This window comes from Cajanus cajan, chromosome 5 (genome assembly GCF_000230855.2).
Source record: "Cajanus cajan strain Asha chromosome 5, NIPB_CcT2T_4, whole genome shotgun sequence".
Classification (NCBI taxonomy): domain Eukaryota; kingdom Viridiplantae; phylum Streptophyta; class Magnoliopsida; order Fabales; family Fabaceae; genus Cajanus; species Cajanus cajan.
This window is the reverse complement of record NC_138521.1, coordinates 70,138,954-70,154,947: the sequence shown is the minus strand read 5'-3', so window position 1 is coordinate 70,154,947 and position 15,994 is coordinate 70,138,954. Positions and strand designations below refer to the sequence as shown.

The 15,994-nt window shown below is 29.9% G+C and overlaps 2 protein-coding genes across 7 annotated transcripts; both read left to right on the top strand.

Moving 5' to 3' along the window:
- Window positions 1-3,219: 3,219 nt before the first annotated feature.
- LOC109807397 (F-box/kelch-repeat protein At3g06240) lies at window positions 3,220-4,557 on the top strand. Its single transcript, XM_020369915.3, has one exon. It carries the CDS (start codon window positions 3,247-3,249, stop codon window positions 4,363-4,365), a length of 1,119 nt encoding a protein of 372 aa, XP_020225504.1. The 5' UTR covers window positions 3,220-3,246; the 3' UTR covers window positions 4,366-4,557.
- A 1,785-nt stretch (window positions 4,558-6,342) lies between these two features.
- LOC109808456 (ubiquitin-like-specific protease ESD4) lies at window positions 6,343-15,021 on the top strand. Of its 6 annotated transcripts, none has more exons than XR_014434254.1 (11): window positions 6,343-7,537; window positions 7,743-7,819; window positions 7,900-7,993; window positions 8,123-8,221; window positions 9,712-9,804; window positions 9,906-10,025; window positions 12,671-12,774; window positions 13,589-13,661; window positions 14,217-14,285; window positions 14,362-14,487; window positions 14,808-15,021. XR_014434254.1 is itself a non-coding variant. In XM_020371472.3 (10 exons), the coding sequence occupies exons 1-9, from the start codon at window positions 6,707-6,709 to the stop codon at window positions 14,277-14,279; spliced, it is 1,554 nt and encodes a 517-aa protein (XP_020227061.1). In that variant the 5' UTR covers window positions 6,343-6,706; the 3' UTR covers window positions 14,280-14,285; window positions 14,362-14,762. The 6 variants fall into 6 exon arrangements, 3 of the variants coding, with proteins under 3 accessions (XP_020227061.1, XP_020227060.1, XP_020227059.1); XR_014434253.1 differs by having other exon boundaries at window positions 14,359-14,487; XM_020371472.3 differs by lacking the exon at window positions 14,808-15,021 and having other exon boundaries at window positions 14,362-14,762.
- Window positions 15,022-15,994: the final 973 nt, after the last annotated feature.

Here is a 15,994-nt window from a genome sequence, read left to right as displayed (position 1 = left end):
TTGTGAATATTTATAAGTATTTGTGAATATTTATTAAAAAAAATTAAAAATCTCATAAATAATTTTAAAAAATATTTTAGTTATAATTTTATTTATTCTAATAATATTTTTTTTAAATAATAATTTAATAGTTAAAATTTAAATTATTCAAATATTATATATAATTTTATTGATCAAGATTCTTCAATTTAAAAATTAAATTTAATCGTTAAAGTACTTCAATATCATAAATTTAACAAATTTAATAAACTAAAATAATTCAATTTCATAAGTTCAAAATATAAGTTAAAAAGTTATAATATTTTGATTTTATAAATAAAATTTTTATGTAATATCATATTTTTATTTAACACATTATATATTTACATAAAAATATTTAGTAATATTATTCCAACAGGTATTTAATGGATATTTCCTTGACGAGTATCTTGATATCAATCTTCATCTTCATTTATTAACAGGTATAAAAATATTTATCTATTTAAGTATTTATTTATTATCTCTAAAAACGATGGTGTATGAGATAAAAAATAATTCCTAAACCTATCGAAGTTAGTGTTTAGGATTACATATAATCTATGGTTTTAAGTGTCTAGGGTTGACGTGGAAATGGAGGACTATTTTTGTCCATGCTTCGTACTTATCTTGTAGTTATTCTAAATATGAGTGTTTTGAGCTCGTAATGGATGAATGTTAATCAGTTCGGTTTCAATTCTACTTATCTGTCAATGTTGATTATACGGATTGATTTCAATTATGTGAATGATGGGTGTGGAAGTGGAATTTGAGATCCACCTTTAGTTTGCAAAGTTATCAAAGTGAAAAAATATATGTTGCAAAAAAAAAAAAATGAATTTGATTACTGTGTACTATTCTTTAGTTTTAATTTTGTATGAAAATATTGTCAATAATTTATATGTATAGTTTTTAGTTTGCTTGTTGTTGTTATTTTTTAACTATTACAATTAAAAGGTAGTAGTGATAAAATTTTAATCGATGAAAATTGTTTCTTTTTTCTCTAAACTTATATTGTTTAAATTAAGTTTTTTAATATTTGAATAATTCTTTAATAATATTATCTTAAAACAAAAAAGAATTATTTTTCTTTATAAAAATTAGAAGATTTTTTTTTTTTACAATAAACTAGTGAGGATAAAAATAGAAAAAGAGATGGAAGTTATATTTTTATGCTAAACATATATTTCTGTTTATTTTAATACTAAACCAGGTAATCGTGCTTCCTTCTATGCTAATCTATTTGAAGATATTACATTTTACTTATTAATCTTTTTTGTGTGTATTGCAAGAGTATTTTTAATTCAAATAAAAATTATATATAAAAAGAAAAAATTAATAGTAAATATTTTCATTATTAATGATGAAAACTTTATTATATAAAATAGGAATAAATTTAATAAAAAGGTGATACTTTAAAAAAATTAAAAAGGAGAATATTATAAAAAAGAATAATTGATAAAATTTAGGCACATTTTAAAAATTAAATTCAAAGCAAGATAAAGTAATCAATCCTTATATATTAAATACGTATTTTTATTTTGTAAGAAAGTATTTTTAAGAATTTCCTTTCAATGTAATAATTTGTAATAAATTTTTTTAACTTTTTATTTAATTTAATTTTTATTTATCATAATTATTTATGAATTAAATATTAAAATTTTAAAATAAATTATCAATAACTAAAATTATTTTTTTTGTTACAATACAAATTATCAATCCCTATATATTAAACACAAACATTTATTTTGTACAAAAATATTTTTAGAAGGTTTTCTTCAACAAGATAGTTTGTAGAGATTTTTTTTAACTTCTTATTTAATTCAATTTTAATTTATCATAATTATTTAAAATTAAATATTTAATATTTTAAAAATATTATCAATAACTATAAATAATTTTTTTTGTAATACAAATTATTTATTATAAATCTAAAATATAATTTATATGTTTAAAAATATTAATATATGCATGTATATATGTATGTATACTAATATATATATATATATATATATGTATGTATATATGTATATTTAAACATAATATTCATTTATATATATAACTTATTATAAATTTTAATTATATTATATATAATAAATATGTCTGTATATTATATATGTAAAAATACTAGTATTATAATATTTTAAAAATTAGTTTATTTGAAGCTGAAACATGGTTTTATTTTATTTATTTTTTTTACAAAATGCCTTTAGTTTAATAAAATATATTAAAATTTAAATCAACTTAAAATTTTAAAAAATAGTATTTAAAAGGGATAAAAGTCATAATTAAAAAAAAATTCATTGTAAGAGAAAATATTCAATTTAATAAAAATGTGAATAATTGTCAAAAATAGTTTTATTCAAAAAGGAAGACTCGTATTTGTAATACAATAATAGATAATTAAAATATTACCACTGCAGGATTTAAAAACATAAATATTCATGACTTAGTTGACCTTTCAACGACTTTTTGTTGTATATACTCAAAAGTTTGATCATTCCGTGAGAGTACTAGACAAGCTAGGAAGAAGCATGGAAAGAGTGCAGACGACGGAATTAATGCCATACCACCAATTTTATTTTTAAGTTTCATTTTTGTACAAAGTGATTCCAAATAAATAAATAGAAGTTATTGTAAACTTGTTATAAATTACACAAAATAGTCCTTCAAATATTAAAATATTTTAAATTAATCTCAAATTTTTATTTAAATATGTTATCCTAAGAATTAAAGTAATAACATTTAACTTCACGAATTACTTATATAATTTTATTATTTAAAAATATAAAAAAACAAAAATAAAAAGAGAGAGAGAGAAAATAATACTTCACCACAAAATTGTTGATTTATTCATTGAGATTATGTTGCATATTTTCTCCTTTCAATATATCTGAGTTATGTTACGTAATAATTAAATTTTATATAATGTAATAAACCTTAAAATTTAAATCAAAGTTTAATTTAAATAATAAAATATGAAAAAAATAAAAAAATTATCTTAAATATGCATTATTTGTATCACTCTTGAATTGTTTTAAAAATATCTTACAATATACAAAATAAAACATGCATGGTTTTGTTGACCCATTCAACAATATTAATTATTTGTTCAAAGTATTAAATAATGAAGAAGCATGGAAAGAGTATCATAGAAGGAAGAATTGTGGTAGCTTCTTTTATCTTCTATATATATCTAAGTCATGTTGCATAATAATCAAGCTCTCTAAAATGAAGAGAGGCAAACGAACAAGGAGAAAGAAAAAGATCGTGTTACCTACGGAATTGATCATTCAAATCTTGTTAAGGTTGCCGGTAAAGTCTCTTCTCCGTTTCAAATGTGTCTCTAAGTCATGGTATTCTCTTATATCTGATTCCCATTTCGCAAAATCACATTTTGAATTAGTTGCCACGGGCACGCAAAGACTTTTGTTCATAGAACCTTCTATTCCTGTAATCCGATCCATAGATTTTAATGCATCGCTTCATGATGATTCTGCTTCCTTTGCACTAAACCTCAACTTCCCGCATCCCACTCGAATCATAGGTTCATGTAGAGGGCTTGTACTTTTGGACTGTTGGCAAAGTCTCTTGGTGTGGAATCCATCCACAGGCTTCCACAAACAACTTTCTCACTCACCTATTGCATCAGATATGGATGCTTTTTTTTTCACATTTCTATATGGTTTTGGGTATGACTCATCAACAGATGACTACTTGGTAGTTCAAGTCTCCTATAATCCAACCTTAGATGTTGCATCACGTGTGGAGTTTTTCTCGCTCCGAGCTAATGCATGGAAGGAAATTGAGGATATTCATTTGTCTTATATGAATAGTGGTGACGATGAGAGATTCGGATCGCTCTTGAATGATGCTATTCATTGGTTGGCTTTTCGAGACGATGTATCAATGAATGTTATTGTAGCCTTTGATTTGATGGAGAGGAGTTTTTCGGAGATACCTCTGCCAGCTGTTGATTTAGAGTGTGAGTTTTATTTTTGTGAGTTAAAGGTACTTGGAGAATCTCTTAGTCTATGTATTGCGGGGTGTGACTCTCCTGCAGAAATATGGGTGATGGAAGAATACAAGGTACAGTCATCTTGGACCAAGACTATTGTTGTGCCTGTTGATGCCATTCCTAGTCAATATTTCTCCTTCATTTGCTCTACAAAATGTGGTGATATTGTTGGGACAGATGGCAATACTGGTTTGGTGAAATGCAATGATGAGGGGCAGTTGGAAGAGTATCAAACCTATTGTGATGGCTCACATAGATCTCTTATGGTTGTGTATACAGAGACTCTACTTTCACTCCCATGTGGTGATGAACAAGTCAAAGAAGATGACTAACAATACTAAATGAGAAGAATTAAGTTGTGAAATATTTTCTGATAGCTTTACCCAATTATGTTCATTTTAAGAAGTTGGTTTGTCCTCTTAAGTTTGATATGTTGTCAATTGGGTGTTTAGTTGAGAATGCCACACCATTTGCATGTAGTAATATAATTTTAAACAAATAATTGATGTTTGTCTCTTTTTTCACCCATTTCTCTTCTTGTGATCAAGTTAAAGGTGTAACATAATTTACCCTAAAATAAATAAATAAATAAATAAATAAATAAATATATATATATATATATATATATATATATATATATGAGGAGGGATCTGATTACTTCAACAGTAAGTCTACCTAGACTCATTTCTTTCAACAATTCATGTTCTACATCAAATTTCAGCAATCTAACCGTTAAATTTAAAGTTCTTAATGCATAGATCAAATCTGCAAATTTTTATAAAATTTGAAAATTATTTAATTCTTCATTTCATTAGTATAAAATGATTTTATGATTATAAATTAATGAAATGAAGTATCAAATAGTTTTTCAAATTTTATGAAAATTTGCAGACTCGACCTATGCATTAAGAAATTTAAATTTAACGAGTGGATCGTTAAAATTTGATGTAGAGCATGAGTTATTAAACAGAATAAATCTAGATAAATTTATTCCTGAAATAAATGGATCTCTCCTCTATATTATATATATATATATATATATATATATATATATATATTCTTAGTTTTAAGAATAAAGTTATTTCAATATCTTCGATTGTAACTTAAAAAGTTTCTCTTGATATTGTATGGACATAGTTTGTATTCGTTGTTTTGTTGCTCGCTCAATTTTGTATCTTTTGATCGGTAAACATGTAATGTTTTCCGGTATTATGACAGAGAATTAATAGAAACTTTGTAACGGTTCATTTTGTCATTTATCAACTAAATTTTTACACATTTTATCATTTTATTAATAAATTATCAATTATTAATCGATTATTAATATAATATATTGATCACTAATATAAATTATTGATGTAATTTATAAATATTAATATGATATAATATGTCACAACAATAATTAATTAATGAAGATAAAATAATTAATTAATAATATGATATTAAAAAAAATATTCCAATGAAAATATTATAATGTATTTATTATAGGCAAAAATTGATGAATTGATCATTGCTAAAAACTTGCATGTTGTATAAGAAATTAATTATTATCATTGTTTTAATCTTACATGCAATTTCCTCTAGCAATTGTTTTTCATTTAGAAATATTTAGAATTGTTTTAAGCTTACATATTTGTTCCTTATGAAAATTACATATATCAACAATAAATTTTCCTATAAAAAGAAGTAATTGTTTTTCACTAATGAAGTTAGTTGTTAAAACATAGTCGATTCTGCTCTTGAAAGAGAGAAATCCTAACAAGTTCCTTCAACTTTTTTCTCACTTAGAAAAGGATCAATTTCACCAATCTCTTATCGTCCTCCTCCTTCGTCCATGACACCATCTATCGAAATTCCATGCACCAAGGCATGGACTATTCGGTGAGAAGTTTTGATGTCACCAACAACAAATCTAACATTGTGGATGCATTTTCAACTGTCGTGCAAAGAAGCTAAAAAACAATAAGATATAACTGACGATAAGAGGAATGTTGAGATTGAGACAAAAGAAGTCACAATTGTCAATAAAGAGAGAAGAAGTGAAAATAAAAGCAGAAATTTTTTGTCATTACTGTTAGAAAAGCTACAAAAACAAAGAGATGCAACTATAGCAAATTGCCGATGAAAGGAATGTTGAAGTTGAGAAAGAAGAAGTTGCAATCATGATGATATAAAGAGAAAAAAATGTGAAAAAAAATAAAAAAAATGAGAACAAACTATTTAAATTTATACTTTAATCGATTAATAGTATGAGTTTTTGTTTAGAGTTTAGACTATTGGTAGATAGAAATTATATTGTATTAAATTTTAGGTAGAAAAAGGAAAACAGTGGGAAAGAATGCTAGTTGTGTTTTTGTGCCGCGAAAGCAGAAAAGAAAAGGCAAAACTGAAGCTGAGCGGAACAAGCGCGGAGGTGAATGAACAACACAACAGATCCATAACAACACAACCTATCACTCCGCACTTCAAATTCTCTTCCCTCTCAATTTCAACGTTACAACATTTATCGCAGTCAACCCCTTCCACTTCCACCCAATTCCATTGCCCTCCTTTCTCATTCTCAATTCCACCTTCTGCTTTCTCAGATACCGCTCCTCACAAACCCTAACCTTTCTAGGGTTTCGCAGAACCCCCAAATTCCCCACCCCGACCGGACATGCGCGTTCTTCTCCAATGGCTGTCGTAACCAGCACCGGCAAGCGCCGCCAACACTGGCTCTCCGTCAATCAAAACAATCCATCTCCCGATACGAAACGACCCAGACTGTCCACAATGTCGCAGAACCAGACTCGACCCGTGTTATCCTCGCGTAGCGTGCTCGCAAGAATTTCTCGGTACCCGGAGGTTAACTCAACTTTGCGCAGGGAGGTTCACGCCCCGTGTAGACCGCGTAAGTTTGACCTTCGCACCTTTTCTAGAACGGAATTGGGCGTGAGTGCTAGTGGTTATTCTCACAAAGAGGAGGTTATTAACGATGTGGGCTACGTGTTAAGTAAAAATTACCAGAGGGCGAAGAATTCTGCGTTGGGTACCATTAGGTTTGAGGATAAGGGCAAGGAGGTGATAGAATTGGATACTGATAGTCCCAAGGGCATGGTTTCGGAGGATTCGGGTGTGGAAGTGGTTCGTCCTGTGGAAGAAGATGGACGAGAAGTGCGCTCTGTGGCGACGGAGCATAAGTGGCAGGAAGGTGATTTGGTTGTGACTGAGATAAAGGATTTGCGTGCTAAGGATATTATGCAGGGTGGCCCTCAGCAGCAGTCAACTTCATCTGTGGTTTCTGAGTTGACTAATGGCAATTTGAATGTCGTTGATGCTTCCAAGATGTTGGAGACTCTGTCTTTAAGATCGGAGCTTGATCTGAGTGTTCAAGTCTACAAGAAGTTGCTCAGGGCTGTTGGGAAGCGAGATGATACGCTTAAGAGGCTGTCGTTTCAAATTCAAATTAATGAGACACGTAGGTCCACGTTTGAATTGTTGCGCCCGAAGAAGGAAGTAGTAGAGGTAAAGACTTGTTACTTGATCCATCTCTCTTTGTATATTTGATTAGCCTGTAATTATTGCTTAGTTGTGTGTTTTTTTTTTTTGTATTGTTCATTTTTATTTTATTTTTTATGATGAATGCATTGCAATGTGCCACTGTGTTATTAAGGCATAAGAAGCAGCGGAAATTTTTGTGCAATTGACAAAATTTTAGTACGGATTTTAGGAAGTGCCAGTGGAACCTTTTATTCCTCTTACTAAGGAAGAAGAAGCTGAGGTTGCACATGCCTTTTCTTCCAACAGGTATGCTTTGAAAAATTTACTATATGCAATTGAAAAATGCTTAAGCTTTACCACATCTTATTTAGGGCCTGCTTCTACAGGTGGAAGATCTTGGTTAACCATGAGAAATCTGGCATTGAGATTTCAGGGGAAAAGTTTCAGTGCCTTAGGCCGGGTGCATGGTTAAACGACGAGGTTATCTTTTTTGCTTATCGTTTGTTTAACCTTTGTTAAATTGCTGAGGAAAAGAAGTTGATACCTAACTAGTTCATAATTTGAAATTGTTACACTGAAATTCTGTGATCTTGTACCACCCTTTTGCAGGTGATAAATTTGTACCTTGAGTTGTTGAAAGAGAGGGAGAGAAGAGAGCCGCAGAAGTTTCTGAACTGTCATTTTTTCAATACCTTTTTCTACAAAAGGGTAACATACTTTTACCATCTGAATAAACTGATCAGTGCTTGCACACACATGCACGTGTCCACTGGGCCTTTTTTAATCTTTTGGGATATATTGCCTAGATATTTTTTATGTTTCATTTCTTTCATGGAAAGTAACTGTAAGGGAAATGTTTTCTAAGAAACATGTCTGAAAATATATTTGCATTGAAAATGTTTCCTTATAAAGTAACCGATGTTATCAAATAATCATTATGGCACCATGCCACTTTCATAAATGTATAACATGGTGTTTTGGACCTCCTCCATCATTCTCCATCAATTATTTTCTGTTGTATGACAATGTCTGCCATGGCACCATGGTGACTTGTGAAATTCATGGCAGAACTTCCCCCCTTTTAAGGGTTTTTTCAGACTTCAAACATATTGGGCCCCCAATTTCATGTTCACACTTTCTCATTCTCTCATATGTAAAGGGAAACCTAGAGTATATCTTGTCTTCTCCCTAGTGAACCTCCTAAGCTACCGCCAAACAACTCCAGCGAATTCACTAGAAGTGGGCAACAAGCCGGTTCGGTTGGGTTCGGGTCTGAAAAGTTCAATCACTATAAATGACTTCTAAAAAAATACAACCCATCTCCAACCATTTGGGATTTTGGTTTGAGGCAGTTTGGGTACATATTTGGTCAGGCGTGTACTTTTGGATTCATTGCTTGTCAAGACAATAGAAACCAACTCCACCACATTGCTTGTCAAGACAACAGAAAAGTTTTTGCATAAAAACAAGACATATTGGTCATATGTGTTGTGTGTTTTATCCTGTGTTGTCAGAAGTAGACCGGTCGGTTCAACTTAAAACTAGTTAGGAAGAACCATAAATTCGGTGTCTAAAAAAACCTGTCAAAAACTAGATGAATCGGCTCAAATTCAGTAAAAAGTAGTCAAGAACTGGTTTAGAAAATCGGGTTGAATTGATATTTTTTATTTTCTAAAATTTTTAAAAATATTTTTATAATAAATAAATAAATTTAGTAATAAATATAAATTAAAATAAATTATGTTATTTTTTATTTTTAATAATTTTCTTATAAAGATATAATTTAGTCATTTATATTAATTTATAATTTTTATATCATTATATTTTATATTATATTAATTTAAGATTTTTTTACTCTATATATAAAATTGTTATATTTTATTAAAATTTAAACTTAAATATTATATTTAGACTTTTACATGCACTTTAAAAAATAAAAATATATAAAATGACATTTTATTTTAATTTTATAAAATTATGATATTATGTTTATGTAATATTATGTTTGTATTATTTAAATATTATTATTTAATTAATACTAGTTCAACTACGGTTAAACTATTGAACCTTGAATTCATGTCTTGATTGGTTTCATGTCCGGTCCGGTTTTAAAAACATTGGTTTTATCTATATTTGTTCCGTAATTTAGTGATATTGGTCTGTCATTAATGCTTTTATTCGTGAATTGGAATTACCAGTTAATAAGTGGCAAAAATGGTTATGATTTCAAATCTGTGAGGAGATGGACCAGCCAAAAGAAATTGGGATATGGCCTACATGAATGTGATAAGGTAATTATGTTGACCAAGTTTTCAATTTTTTGCTTTTCTTATAACCAATCAAATTGGTTTTTATACTGATCTTTTGCCTTATCTGTTGTTGTTGTTCCCAGATATTTGTACCTATCCATAAAGAGATCCATTGGTGCTTGGCTGTTATCAATAAGAAAGAAAAGAAATTTCAGTTTCTGGACTCCCTGAGAGGAACAGATTCCCAAGTGATGAAAGTGCTGGTAATGTTTTTGGTTCATTTAGTTTAACTGTAAGTTTCATATTCATATCTGCACATTACTTGTAAAAGATATTGGAAATTGTGATGGTGAGACAGTTACAGTCATAAGATTTTATTTGGTTTCAATCATGAACATCAACACTTTTTAATTATAATATACCCCTCCCCCCTCCCCCTTCTCCAAACTTTCAACTTAATTTTGTAATTTTTCATTTATAATATTTTATAGAGGGTGAGCCTTGGCGCAACGGTAAGGTTGCTGCTTAGTGACCAAGAGGTCACGGGTTCGAGTCCTGGAAACAGCCTCTCCGCTTGCGGGGGTAAGGCTGCGTACATCTACCCTCCCCAGACCCCACTAGGTGGGAGCCTCGTGCACTGGGCCGCCCTTCATTTATAATATTTTATGATCTGAGTTGAGTAATTTGATTAAATCCAATTATTTTATATCCTTTAGAGTATTAAAGACAGCGTCATAAACTGATTTTATGTTTTCAATCAACTCAAGGAGGAAGCCATGCTTAAACTATTTGAAAATTGAAATTATATTCCTGCTATAATTCGGATACTGCCTTTTAGTTTTCTTTTCAATCCTTGGAAAATCTCCTGCCTTTTTTATTTTTACAAGTCACCTCAGAGTAAACTAAGGCTGCAGCTTATTTATATCTTGTTAGCCTGCTAACTGTTGAAGTTATGTTGAATTTCAGAACTAACCAAATTTGGATTCAGTGATTCACACTAACTGGTTATTGAAAAAAACTTAGGTTTATGATAAGCACCCAAGCACTTGGGGAACCCTCCCTTAGGGAGAACCAAGCCACCTAAGTACTCCACCAAGCATCTCATACTACTTGATTTGGGACTTATGCACCTCATAATACTAAAGTCCTTATTGTAGCACCACCCTTGAGAGCCGACGTCTCAGCAGCTGGCACTCTATGATGCTTCACGTAGTCTTTTTGGTCAGTCCTTCCGTAGGTAGTCCTTTCTGAGACACCAACAACTAGCTCTATTACCAATTGATAGGCACCCAATCACTTGGGGAACCCTCCCTTTAAAATTTGATGTCAAGGGGAGAGAACCAAGCCACTTAAGTACTCCACCAAGCATCTCAAACTACTCAATGTGGGACTTGGGCATTCCATTATTCCATTAGGTTGAACATCTTGCTTGTCCAGCTGTCAGGCCTTATATTGACAACTGATGAATGCCAAAGATCATGCATGTGTCTGTACTCTGTAATGCCTCAATGCAATCATCAAGTATAAATTTAGGTGGATGAGGAAGCTAACAATCAAATTTGATAAAAAGGGAAATAGATAAAAAAAATGATAGAACACATTGAGAGGGAGTTTGATAGAAGGGAACTTTTTTCATGCTTGGAAATTAGTTATTGGGAATCATAATTCTTGGGATTTATGATTCCTAAAACTTCCAAAAATGATTAAATCTGTTTGGTTGGTCATAAATATCTTTTTGGGAATGTTCATAAATGTTATTTGAAAATTAAAGATTTTTATTGCATTAACTAAGCAAATTAAGATAACATAATATGTTTACGGTAATAAAACATTCATTTTAACTCAGAAATGTTAGATTTTCACCTACCTCCATGGGAATAATTTGATGGGAAACTTGTATAAAAAACATTCTCAAGAAACCATGTTATCTAGGAATGTTATTTTTTAGATGATAAACCAAACTTGGGAAACTAATAATTCCAACTTTATATTCCTCAGAAAGTAAAAACATTCTGCGTACCAAATGCCTTTTGAGGGTAATTTCAGGCAGCCAATAGAAATAGAAAATTTTCAAATTAGAAACAAATTGAAGTAGAGGTTTTGCACATAACAAACTTGATATGAATCAAAATCTAATTTATGGATAAATCAATGAAGAACTATGGAATAAGAGAACCACCTAATTATGAAATAAATTATGAAGAGAAATGCTACCAACACTTTTTTGAACTACTGACCGAAACTTGCTGGAAATCACAAATTTTGATGGGTCCCATTTATCATTTAATGATTCTCTCTTTTGATTATGTAATTTTCGATAAATTTTAACCAATAGTAGTGTGTTAGAAAGAATCTGTTGCTAACACTCTTCAATTATGATTAGTGCTCAAACATTTGTGTGTTGGAATGTTGACTTAGTATGTGAATTTGAACATTACATTTTTTTTGAATTTGTACAATTGTTTTAGACATTGTGTATATAAATATAGGTCCTTATATTGTAAATTAGAATTATCTTGGATATTAGCTACTGTTTTAGGTAACATGAGATTTTCATCGTGTAAAACAAAAAATGTTCTTTGCTGTTCCGGTGTTTTCAATAGGTCTTGTTTGGTTTTTAAATCTTTACAAACCAAATGAAGGTGATTTGGTTTGATTAGGTGCAGGCTTTTGCCTAGAATTTGGCGCTTAAGTGTGCCTCTTAACTGTGTCATCTTTTAGACTTTTAGTTATGGAGACAAAACTTTCAAGTTCTGAAATTACATATTTATGTCATCATTGTTGCTATTCCATTAAGGAACAAGTCGGCATTTCCCACAGGACTTAATTAGATGTTGCTCAGGAATATATATAGATGTATTCACAGTGGCTGTGGCAGTTCCTGATGTTTATCATTGATGTTTACCAGGCTAGCTATATTGTAGATGAAGTAAAAGACAAGACTGGAAAAGATATTGATGTAAGTTCTTGGAAAAAAGAATTTGTTGAAGACCTTCCTGAGCAGCAGAACGGGTTTGATTTCTTATCTTACTGGATTTCAATTAATGGGGATCATCATCAGTTTAGTCATTTTTTTACCTTTCATTTAAAAATGAAAATGAAAACTTCTGTAATAAAAAATAATCAGCGGTAAATTCCCGCTGCCTATGAATTATATCTTATTGGCTCAAAGTCAGCTTTCCTTATATAATTAATATATTCTTGCACTTTTAAAATGAAATATCATTGTATAGATATCCAATATTAAAAAGGGAATCACTAGATAAATGAAATGAGAAAAGTTGCTTTTTGATTGGTTACAACTTACAAGCAAACTCACCATTAATAGATTTTTTATGCATTGACCATATTTTGAACTTACAGGAAGCTTTATTTTTTGTTACTTTGTTATTTTATTGATTATTTGTCATCGAGACTTTGGACTAATTAGTCCTAGGGGCCATGGAGGTTTAATTTTCTTTGTTCTTTGAAGGTTCATTAGTTGTAGTTACTATTAATGCATATGATTTTTGTTCACCTGAGCTTGATGGCTTGTTAATTGCCCAGTAGAAATTTCCATCTAAATTATTGATTAAACCTATGTTTGCTTAGCATTGGATAGACTTTTTGACTAGTGTAACAAATATATTCAAACTTCTATCTGACTCTCTTGGGAAGAATTTCTTAAATGGCCTTGGTAGGAATTAAAAATAAGAGATGTTTAGACATCAGCACTTTACACATACCATATCAATTTTCATTCGTTTTTTTTTTTTATGGTTCATTTGAACAGTGCAGCAGTTTTGTAGGCAAGTTATTTTCTAAATGCAATTTTATATTTGAACAGGTATGATTGTGGGGTGTTTATGATCAAATATGCTGACTTCTATAGCAGAAACTTGGGGCTGTGTTTCAACCAGGTAAGATATTAGAACATTCCATTATGTAAGAAAATAATGTCTTTGTTTTCTGTTCATTTTATAGCATTGAAATATTTTTCTTTTTCTGGAGTCGTTAACTTGGCAAGTCATTCAGCTGTTTGATAAGAAGTATTTCTTACTGCCAATATAGATTGCTTGTTGCCAAAAAAAATTAGTAATAGGACTTTCAACTTTAAAGAGTCTCTTTGGATACAAGTTAGAAACATTTTTGAGAGTTTCTCTACTGAAATTAAAGAGTATTTTCTAGTAGATAAGTTAAAAAAAAAAGCTTCTAAATTTGTATTCAAACAGATTCAAAGTCTTGATAATTGTTTACAATTTTTCTTTAAAAAAAATCAAGTGTAATCCTTGTACGATGTGTATGGTATATAGCTGTTATAATACCAATGTTTCCTTGCCCAACGGAACATTCTAAAAAGATTCAATGGATCACATTTTAAGCCCTGTCAAATTGACTGAGGAAGCCTTAATTTTATGACTAACTTTTCATATGGTTTCTGAATCGAATTTCTCTTTCCACAATTTCATTTTTAGGAACACATGTCTTACTTCCGGCGCAGAACAGCCAAGGAAATCTTGAGATTAAAAGCAGACTAAGACAAAGTATATTCATTTGTATTTCCATATATTGGATTTTGGGCATCAGAAATTGAAACAATCATTAATGTCAAATCAGCAGGGTACTTTTTGATGAAGGATTCTTCCCTCCCGACTCCTGTGACCATCTTGATCAGAACCATTAAAGAGTTCTGTCATTTGTTAGATTGTGGACTGGACCAATTATACATATCGTTCTGATACTCAGGTACACCATGTTGGTAGTGTAGTATGTAGCAAGTCGTATATGCTATGACGAAGGAATCGATACTTGATGCATTAGGTTGTGGTTTTAATTATGTAATGATAAGTGTGCTCCCTCACCATTTCTGGTGTCTGGTTTTACTATTTATTTTTCGTATAACCAGGAGGTCACTCTCTCTCGAGTGGGCCTATTTAGGAGTAAAGTGTTCAGTCCTGACTTTAAGCTCAAGTTGAGAATCAAACTTCATTCTTTGATTAAGGAATACAAGTTGTTAATAATTTTGATGTCTAGTTTATTTTAACTTGTTTGTGCGGTTGATGCAGAGCCCCTCATATCAGGCAAATTAAGAGCAGTGAAGAAAATGGGGCATTACTTTATCTTGGTTAACGTACGCTGATTTTATATGTATCAATGTTATGCAGCATTCAGAGTATGTCTACAACAGCTAATTTTAGGAATTGGATTATATTTATAAATAAATATTTTTGTCCGAAATGTTTAAAAGTATTTATTTAATTTTAAAATATTCTTAAGTAATGTGAGGGGATTTCAAAATTACCCGAATTTGGGGTAATTTGAGCGGGCTTAATTTGAATTTAGATTTAACTGATTGAATTGATAATTATTTTTCCTGTTGTGTATTCTTTAGTAAGAAATTAATTATGAAGACAAATGCGTTTATTTACGTACATAAATGGGTACTAAATTTTTGCGTGGGAACATAGGTTTGAAAATGGATATTTTTTGAAACGCAAGTTCGTAAGCATGTATTATAGTATTTTATTTCAACTTGTAATCGTAGGCTGTTTTTTTTATTATTATTTTTTTCTCTTTGTCCTTTTTTTCTTTTTTCTTTCACTTGTCTGGACGTATATAACTTGTTTTGGATATTTAATTGTATTTTCTTTATTAACAAAGTTTTATTGGTATATATATATATATATATATAGAGGAGGGTTCAAACGACACCGGTGTAACTTTAATTAAGTGTTACACCGCTCAATAACTTTATATTAAATGTGAATTTTGTAAATTCAACCGTTAGATTGAAAGTTCATATCTCTTAGATCATATATATCAAATTTTATATTAATCTAAGATGATTTGATACTTCATTCTCATAAAATAAAATTGACGTAATATATACATTTCAAAATATACTAAAATATGAACACTTTGATTACCTTTACATATAAAGTGATATGAACTTGCAATCTAACGATTGGATTCATAAAATTCACAATTAATATAAAGTTATTGAACGGTGTAATACTTGGTAAAAGTTACACAGGTGTAATTATAACCCCCTCATATATATATATATATATATATATATATATATATATATATATATATATATATATATATATAAGGAGGGTTCAAACAACACCGGTGTAAAAGTGTTACATCGTTCAATAACTTTATATTAAATGTGAATTTTGTAAATCCAACCGTTAGATGGAAAGTTCATATCTATTAGATCATATATGTCAAATTTTGTTAAAATTGA

Coding starts and splice junctions, on each gene's coding strand:
- LOC109807397 (XM_020369915.3), top strand. CDS start 3,247: ATGAAGAGAGGCAAACGAACAAGGAGAAAGAAAAAGATCGTGTTACCT.
- LOC109808456 (XM_020371472.3), top strand. CDS start 6,707: ATGGCTGTCGTAACCAGCACCGGCAAGCGCCGCCAACACTGGCTCTCC. Junction 7,538..7,742: donor CGAAGAAGGAAGTAGTAGAG/GTAAAGACTTGT, acceptor TACGGATTTTAG/GAAGTGCCAGTGGAACCTTT. Junction 13,662..14,216: donor TGGGGCTGTGTTTCAACCAG/GTAAGATATTAG, acceptor TTTCATTTTTAG/GAACACATGTCTTACTTCCG.